This window comes from Protobothrops mucrosquamatus, unplaced genomic scaffold (assembly GCF_001527695.2).
Source record: "Protobothrops mucrosquamatus isolate PMUCROS unplaced genomic scaffold, P.Mucros_1.0 scaffold9732, whole genome shotgun sequence".
NCBI classification, from domain to species: Eukaryota; Metazoa; Chordata; class Lepidosauria; order Squamata; family Viperidae; genus Protobothrops; species Protobothrops mucrosquamatus.
Window position 1 is genome coordinate 1 of NW_015395520.1, and position 9,905 is coordinate 9,905.

At 38.5% G+C, this 9,905-nt stretch overlaps 1 protein-coding gene across 1 annotated transcript; it reads right to left on the bottom strand.

Annotated features, from left to right (window-relative positions):
• Window positions 1–9: 9 nt before the first annotated feature.
• LOC107301045 (sorting nexin-30) lies at window positions 10–8,541 on the bottom strand (the record flags this gene model as incomplete). The annotated part of the gene is made up of 6 exons (XM_015830314.1): window positions 10–363; window positions 1,367–1,519; window positions 3,143–3,229; window positions 7,141–7,340; window positions 7,720–7,915; window positions 8,383–8,541. Coding segments are annotated over 6 exons (855 nt in total), but the record flags the coding sequence as incomplete, so codon positions are not given.
• Between the last annotated feature and the right edge of the window lie 1,364 nt (window positions 8,542–9,905).

Consider the following 9,905-nt stretch of genomic DNA (forward strand, 5'->3'; position numbering starts at 1 on the left):
TTATTTTTATTGTGATTTTAGTGTTCCATTCATCAATTTCATTTAATATAAAGTGGTCCAAGAGAAAAAGTGCTCTTGTTTTAACTTCCATCATCCAAAGTTCACATAGTAAGAATGTTCAAGATGGTTTCGTTAAAAAGTGGCAAAAAATGTACAGTTCAGAATTAGCACACTTGGTGTTTCTCCAGGAGAAAAAAAATCATCAAGATGTATAGTAAATCTTCACTATAATTAGTGGTAGTGATTCTGAGCATTTGGTCAATGTCCGTGGTTCAGGGAAGAGATTCAGAAAAAAGCTGCAACTTATTTGGTCTCAGTCTTATCTTGCAACAGTGGTATAATAGACTCCCACGCCGTAAGGCACTATTTGAACGAAAGAAACAGATACAACAATTAATTAATAATGTCATTCTAAATCAAATAGTCATAAGGAATGATCTTATAATAATGTCATTTAATGCTTAAGTGGCCTTAAATAATACAATTTGTGGATTAAACAATTTTGTCAATATCTGCATTTCCAATACAGCAGCTGCAAAGGCACAATTTTATGATATGATCAATAAAATTGATAATAACCATTTATTCTATTAAATAATAGGTTATTCTACACCTTGTAGATCAGGCATGTCAAACTCGCGACGTCACGTGACATTGCGCGACATATCGCAACTTTTTCCCCATTGCTGGCAATGGGGTAGGTGCGGTTTCGGTGTGATGTATCCTGCCCGCGGGCCGGCAGTTTACATACCTGTTGTAGATTGTCTTTCTTTATGTGGGATATCTCATATCCTTTCCAAATCTATCACCTTCCAGATGCACTGGAGCTTATATTTTCAAGATTTCCCACCTATCAAAGTTCACATACTTTTGCCACACACTAGATAGATAGGTAGGTGGGTGGATGGGTGGATGTATAACCTTTATTGTCTGGCAGATCTTAATCATTTAATGTACACAAGTGTCCTTTTGACCAGTGTAACTCTGCAAGGTCCTACCCAAAATAGATTTAATGGTGGCCTTATAAATAGCCTTCTATAACCAGATGACTCCCAAATGTGTTAGAAGGACAATTCCCAGAATTTGCAGCCAATCTGGCCCATGATGTGCAAGGTCAACCTATGCACTTACTGGCAAACTACAAATGTAATTTCCTGCTCTATCTGTGTGGACAGGATTCGGCCTCATCGGTGGCAGTATAAAACAGCCAAAGCTTTAACAAGATTAGTGCACCCAGGAAAAAAGAGAGAGCAATTCTAAAGCTTATTACATCAGCTTTATACTCAACGGGCATCAGCAAGTTAGTCAGTAAAATTACATTCAACTGCTTTCCTGCATCTTCCTAGTGGCAAATTTAGAGCATTACCTTCTCGTAATATTGTATGTTTTTATCTGCCATTCCCATCAGCAGCTGCCTAAAATCTTGCCGCTTGTTGTTCTGCCATCTGTCCATGTCAGCCTTCAGGTCGGCATTAAAGCACTCTACCCGGTCTTGACACTTTTCAACATCTGTGGGCACCTGGAAACCAAAAACAAAGCAGTGCTGTAGAAATAGGTTCTGAAAGCTTTTTAGACGTAAAAAGATCTCTGACTGAGAAGAATCAGAAATACCTTTCAATTTTTCACAGGTACCTCAATTAATGATTGCTGCAGAGTTCATAAAGTTCCTCTTATTCTTGAACATACGTACTCAAGCCATTACTTACTACGATTGCCAGTTATATATAATGGCCAAGTACAAAGTATGAATGAGGGTCCTGTATACTAAGAAGCTTTTTATTTCTTACCTATGCAAATATCAGGACAGTCTAAGTTAAGGATAATGTACTAGACAAGGTATTGGATTTTAACCAAGGCTGCATGGATATAAATTTCTCAGCACAGATCTAAAGTATATTGGATAGCAGGATCCAATCTGGGTCGCTCACCGGGACAAGAATTTTTGCCTTCTGAGCTTTTGGACTGGTGCTGGAGCCCATTTTCAGGGAATGTCTCCCTAGAAGAGTGTGTGCTGTTCTCTGTGTGGTATTTATAGTGTCTGTTGTAAGTGGCTTTTTAGATGTTGATTGGGGTATGTTGATGGCTGGCTTTTAAGTCCTTTGGGTATATATTATATTGGGTAGCTTTACTGAATTTTTCTTTCAACATGAGATTGTTAAGGGAACAAAATGGAGTTACTCCTGCATGTTGTCCTGGGAGAGATTTTCAAGCTATTGCACACAGAATTTGGTACATTAAATCCAGTGAAACTTACTCCCAAGGCAAGGAGTTAATACTTCCTCCACAAAATAGTACTGATTTAAAAAAAAAAAGCCTGTAGATTCTTGCACAAGAACAAATACAGGCAGTCCTTGACTTACAACAGTTTGTTTAGTGACCGTTTGAAATTACAACGGCACTGGAAAAAATGACCTACAACCATTTTCCACACTTATGACCACTGCAGCATCCCCATAGTCACGTGATTTACATTCGGATGCTTGATAGTTGGTTCATATTTATGACGGTTGCCGAGTCCCGGGATCATGTGATCCCCTTTTGCGACCTTCTGACAAGCAAAGTCAATGGGGAAGCCAGATTCACTTAACATCTGTGTAACTAATTTAACCACTTCACTGATTCACTTAACAAATGTGGCAAGAAAAGTTGTAAAATGGGGCAACACTCACTTAACAAATTTCTCACTTAAGAACATAAATTTTAGGCTCAATTGTGATTATAAGGTGAGGACTACCTGTAGCAACAAAGGAAACACACAACAGTTATCAGGAATAAACTGAAGGAAATATGATATTATGTCTGGAAACAAAACCAAGAACTCATCTCATTGTGACTCACAATGCCTCAACTATTTATAGAAGCTACTTCTGTCAGGACACAGTTTTCTAATTAAATCAGATAATACTAATTATAATTAAATAGAGTTGAGATACTGTACTTCATAAGAATTCTTGCTTATTTTCAAAATAACTTCTTTCACAAACCTCACCCATATTCTTAGTCTCAGTTCAATAGTGTTGGTATTTAATTGAAACAAGACGCTACTACCCAATGTATAGAAAACGTTATTGGAAACCTTCAGTAAAATAAACTATCGAACAGACTCCTCATTCAATTTAAAAGGTTCTCCCCCAGAGCAAACCTTGGGACGGTCTTCTCTCTTGAGGACCACAGCTTCTAGTTTGGCTTCATATTCTGCTTGAACTTGATCTCTTTTCTTCAACACATTCTAAGAGGGGAGAAGAGAGAAAGAAGTGCTGCAATTAATTAAAGAAATTGTAAAAGTCAATAGTCTCTTGTTGTACTATAGGTAGTTCTGTAGTTCATTTAATGACTGTTCAAAGTTACAACACTGGAAAAAAGTGACTTAAGACTGTTTTCACACAACCAGCCCAAAAGGGAACAAAAAGACCCAGGCACCCCCCCCCACACACACACACACACCAGCAATCAGCACCCAGATCAGCATAGATTAACTCCAAGGTTAACTTCTGATCAACAATCAAGTAAACAATACCCAATCAAGAGTCAACAGTAAACAGCCCAACCAAAGAATCTCTAAGACTACCCCCACCAACACTGACAGGTCAAGCCACCAGAATATAAACTGACAGCAAACCGCACTCCTTACTAGCAGTGATGATGTTACCTAGTTTGGGTATGAAAAGTCTACAAGAAAACAAGCAAGCTTAGAGAGTTGTAAGTCAAAGACTATCTGTACAGGAAAGCTTCATTTTTTTAGATCTCATTTTCTGCATAGTGACGACAAGCACAATACATCTGAAACCACAGTGATTCAGAAAAAATAATGCAGATAATTCTCAACTTACAAGCATTTGTTTAGTGGCCAAAGTTACTATGGTACTAAAAAAAAGTGACTTATGACCTTTTTCATACGACCGTTGCAGCATCCCCATGGTCACATGATCAAAATTCAGATATATTTTTTTTCTTTATAAAAGGTGGGGAGCAGAAGGTTCTTCACAAACTAGCATCTGTCAGCCTCCCCACCAGTTAGGAGGTTTTTAAAACAAAGATCCCCTTATTTGTTATTATTAATAAGTGTACAACTCTTTTGCTTTTGCATACATATTTTATTTATTTATTCATCCATGCATCCATATATTATTCCACTCTTATGCCTAGAGTCAGTGCTTCATCACTTCAGCAATATATGAGCAAAAACTACAATCTTCATCACTTAAGTGGACCAAGTCTAAGACTGAAGGTTGACAAAGGACAAAAAATACAGAGAACAGATGCAATATCCACAACTCAGTCTCCCTCGCTATTTAAGCCTGATGTGTTCAGATCAATGTATAAATAAGGCTTGGTCATATCAACGTTCATACTTCCTCCCATCAGCAATCATTAACAATGTAAATGCCTCAGATTGCCTCAACACATGCATCTTCCGTTTACCCAACCAGGAAAATCACACTGAAATATGGCAGGCAGCTTGTGATGGATGCGTAGCCAGTAAATGCACAAACTCAGGAAATCTATTTCCTTTATTTACATCTATCTTCTTCTTCATTTACATCTCAAAATGTTATTTGGGGGCCTTTTTACAAATATATATTTGGCAAGATGGCTTGCAGAGTTGAAAGAAATCAACTTGAATAGACTGCAATTTAGGCTAAGGATTTTCAGCTGTTTGTCATAGTACAGGTGCTCCTCAGCTGACAGCCAAGTAATTGGAACCAGAATTCCCATTAAATTTCCATTGTAAAGGATGACATTATGTGACCACTTCACTTAGTGACCGTAATTCTGGCAGTCCCAGTTGTCACCATCCCAGCCTGGTCCCTCCCAGCCCCAAGCACAGTAAAATAAGGAACTACATTCTCTTTAGTTCCCCCCCACACCTCTCTCTCCTCCATGTCTGCTCTTTTGGGGCTGGCAGAGGTGACCAAATGGCCAAAGAGTTGGGTAAAGAAAATCGAAGCACCCCTGCAGTCACAAAGTCCTGGCAGGCAACCAAGAGCCAGAATTTTGATCAAGTGACCATCGGAGTGTTGCCACAGCCATAAATTCAAAGACCAGACATAATTATCATTTATTCAGTGCCAATGTAACTTTGAACGGTGGCCGAACAAATGGTTAACTGACTATCTCTAAATACGAAAGTCATTCAGGTCAAATTATGTAACCACGTAACCCAGTAGTAGCAGCAGCAGCATGACAGTGTTCTCATAAGACTTGCTCACTAATTTTTATTTTTTTTAAATGAAGGTACCATGGGTTGAAAGCCCAAGTCCCCAGCATGCAAAAGATGTGCTGTACTGCTGAACTAGCTCCCTTTCGGAAAAAAAGAAAAAAAAGAAAAACTCTTAGAAGTTAGCTACAAGCTAGCTATTCCTTTTGAGTTTAAATGATGGTAGGAGAAAGCAAGTTGGGTCATTGTTTAACCAAGATGACTAATAAAAACAAAAAAAAATTATATTCTGCCCAGATCTGGGCATTTTACAGCTCCTGGGCCATATCCAGTCCTTTGACTGTCCCTATCTGGCCCACGTGAGGTCAATCAGAAATTAGAAAATAAAATGTAAATAAGTGGGACAGGAAGAAGAAGCTGAGTACACTCCTTTAGTTGGCTGGTGAAAAAAAACTTTTCTGCACTTGCGGCAAAAGAGTGGTGAGGCGAGGCTCCCTCCTCCGTCAACATGAGGTGGCAGCAGAATTAAGTTCAGCCTATTGGTTCAGCCCTCCACAAAATCCCAGTTTCTCATGCAGCCCCTTGGAAAAATGAATCGCCCACCCCTGTATTATGTATTATGTTGCATTTTATTGCTAAAAAAGATATCTTCTTTTTTCTTTTAAAGTTAAGCCGGGAGAGATTGCAGATTTCTCAAACAAAACAGTTGCAAGTTTCTCAAGAGAGATCGGAGACGGCACGAAGGAGCAGCCCTCAGGAGCAAAGGGAGAGAGATGTCAGAGCGGATGATAAACAAACTGGGATAACGTGTATGAAAGGGGATAGGAAGGTAGATATTATAAAACAAGGTGAGACACCTAGATTACAACCACTAAGGGGGAGGAGGATCGATCACAACTCAGTTGAAACACGCAATGGGGCCAGAAGAAAATTGAACGATCCATGCCCCACATCTAGTAAAGAGAGTTGCGTGCATAGAGGTGGGGGAATGGAGATGATTACCATCAGTAAGGGAGTTGAAGGGACCCTTCTCAGCCCCAGAGTCAATGATGGAGGTATACGCAGTGGAGTATGGAGAGGAGATGGGAAAGAACCACACGCTGACGAAAGAGATACACTTGGAGTGCAAAAGCATGGCCAGCTGGGACCGGTTACGCGATCTCGAAGCCGGATGCAGGCAATTAGAGATCGTATGTAAGCTTCTCCCAGGGACTGCCTTTTTTAAACCCTGACGATGTCGGGAGCACCCGACGAAAGCTAGGTTTGATTTATTAAATATTTTCTATTTATTCTCTTGGTGATCATTATTTATTGGTTTTTTATAGTATGGATATACCCAAGAGTCAGATTTTTAAGGGATTTTAAGAGAAAAAACACATTATACATTGCAAAAGTCCTATGTCACGTGTGAACCACTGTTAGCCAAAACTGAGAGATACCACATGGGATAGATATGCTAGATCTTTGTGGGGGACTAGTGGGTAATAATCCTCTGTTTTCATCTGCAGTCTGTTGACAAACTATCGGTCTCTCCCTACCCAATCTTTAGCATGACTGGCGCTGAACTATTCCAGGATTTGAAGAATAAAACCATAAATTACATTCCAGGCTCAAAGTTTCAAATAACCCTGCTTAACTATAAACATCACTAAACTGAGAGCAAATCACATTAAGTAATAGAAAAAAGGAAATTTGCTCTAGAAAAGAACATATTTCTGAAAATAGCTCTGACGGTGGAAATTGTTATTAATCAAAAGCCAGTTTACATCTACGCCAGCAATAAAAGTTTGTATTCATTGTTCCGTCAGTTTGTATTCTGGAGGCAGAAACACATAAGTTTCAAGGATGCTAAAGTGGAGTTTTTTAATCAAGACATGTAAAATTTCAAGTGATGGGTCAAAGAGTTACCTTTCCTTTAAAGAAAGCATTTGGAGCGCTATTCAAGGCACGTACAGACATCTATCTTGCAATCCGCACATTACCTTCATGGAATCTGAATATAGGATATATTCTCGTAAAACAGGCAGAAAGTCTTCAGTCATATCTTCGCTCAATTCCTCAAGGGCTGTGCAACAGTTTCCAATGCAGGCTGATACTCCTTCAAGAGGTTCAGACACCTCTGTTTCTAGTGCACTCCAGGTTGAATAAACAGGACCATATTCTCGTAGTTCCACTAAATATTCTGCAGCAGATAAAAACGAGGGACAGAAGATTCTGTGTTTCAAGGTTATGAGACTTTTTTTAAAAAAAAAAAAAATCAAATTCAATTTTGAGAGGAAATGTTCACATTTGGCAAGAAGCTGAGCAAATCAGAAACTATTCACACTTGGGAAAAATTTGGAGAAAAACAGTATCATAAGAAGCAAAATAAGGAGAAGAGATACATAGGAATTTAGCCATTTAACAACTATGCCCAACGTGTCTTTCCAAAATCTTTTTGCACAGCTCCTTATGCAGCATAACAAATTTACATCCAAGAGAGGATGAATGCCTGCATCTTTCACAATTTGTTTCTTGAAAACAAATTGTGAGTTACAAGGGAACCCATAAGTCCTACTTACCCACTTCCTCTTTGATTATCCGCTGTGCTATTCTATCAATAGTTCCTAGCTTCAGAGAAAACGTGTCTAGATAGTCACCCATGGCAGCAAACTCCAACGGTCGACTTCTTAATTTGTAGCTTCCTGTGACATATTTTACCGATTCTCCCATCTTAGTAAGCAAAGCCATTCCTTGTTTTTTGTAAGCATTAAGATCCTGGTATTGACAGAATGGTTAATAAATTTACAGCTCTGCTCAAAGTATTCACCCTTATAGAACTGTCTGATCAAGAAACAGTCGCATTCATCCCACTGAATTTGTTATAGTTAAACTGTGGACCATATGGGTGATTTTAAAAAGTAGAAAATCCTTAGCAATACCTAAGTGACTATTTTTAAAGCAATGAAGACATCAAAGTGAAGTAACTGAAGAAAAGAAGGCTGTTCTTGGCTACAACTGAAAAATTCAGTTGTGTTTATTTTATTGTTCTCTAACCACTACGAGCTCTATACATAAAAGACAATGCCCAACACCTACCAGAATCTAAAGCTAGCACTTAACAAAATGAATTAAAGAAATGTGTATTTATGTTGCTGCGAGGAAATGTTCATATTCTAAGGACTTGCACCTCTAATTACAAGTTTTGAAAATCAGAAATTCTGTGTGGATTCAAATTCACTTACTTTGGCTGTAAGAAATACATGAAAATGTTCATTGAAAGAAAGTACTGGATGGTCCGCAATCCTTTTTAAGAATTTATCCAAGGCCTTTCTCCTCGTCTCAACAAATTCTTCTGAAAAACGGTCAACAACGCCTTTGACTACAAATTTTTCTGGAAGAGGCTGGGGAGGGGAGGAAGAAAGTTACAGGAAACAAAATTCATAGGGATGGGTGTGTGTGTGTATGCATGCATATATGTATATGCACACATGTGCTTGTGTGTGTGCAGTAATTTTTTGCATTACTATCTAGATAATTGTGGAGGAATTAAAATCTACCTTGGAACCTGACATTTCTCCTTGATGTTCAGGATACACCTGTTCTGGTAGCAGAATCAGTTTTTCCCTCGGTCCCAACCCAGAATGAGTCAGAGGCGTTGCATTTTCTTTGGATTTGCCTGAACTGAGACTCTCAGGCCAGTTAACCAGGCAATACTTCCTTCCCACAGCCCGCCTTGTCCTTCTGTTTTATCTCAAAGACATCTGGCTGTTTTAAGAACACTTTATTCCCTGCAGAGCACTAAGAGAAGTTGTGACTCAGTCATCATGGCCCGCTGTTAGTTGCCAGCTTATCACTGCAATCTCGGAGTTAACAATAAAAATATAGTTAAGACTGCACTGCTAACACCATAAGATCACGTCAACTGCAAATTATTTTCCATTTCTGAATATTAACATTGAGGTTTATGAGGACAACCATTTTGCCACTAGTACTCCCCAAACATGCATTTTAAATCTCACAGTGGTGGCAATTTTCAGTCACCTTCAGGTTGTTAATGTCAGGGAGTAGAAGATGAATTAAAATGCATGTTAAAAATCCCAAAGATCCCAGTAGACAAAGTCAATCTAATAGACTAACCCACTTTAAAAAAAAGAAAGTGCTATTAGATAACATGATTTGAAAGTGAGCATGTAAAATCAAATACAGGTAGTCCTTGACTTACAACTATAATGGTGTCTCAAATTTCTGTTGCCATGTGAGAAAGTTGTAAAGTAAAATTTTCCCAATTTTACAACCTTTCTTGCCACAGTTGTTAAGTGAATCACTACAGTTGTCAAGTTAGTGACATGGTTGTTAAGTGAATCTGGTTTCCCCACTCTCAGAAGGTCGTAAAGGGTGATCAGATGACCCTGGGACACTGCAATTGTCATAAATGTGAGTCAGTGGTTAAGCATCTGAATTTTGAATATATGACCATGGGGATGCGGCAATGGTGATAAGGGTAAAAAACGTTCATAAGTCACTTTTTCAGTGCCATTGTAACGTCTAACAGTCACTAAACAAATGGTTATAAGTGGAGGACTACCTGTAGTACATCAACAACAAGCAAAGACTTGTTACGCTATTTATTCATAAAAACGTGCAGTTTCAAGAAGTCCAGTGGGATTCTGGAATTTAAATCTAAACCAATTATTAGAAAGCTATAAATCAAATTTTATAAAATTAAAACTCTGACTCATAACTTAGTTCAACAGAAAATGTTCAG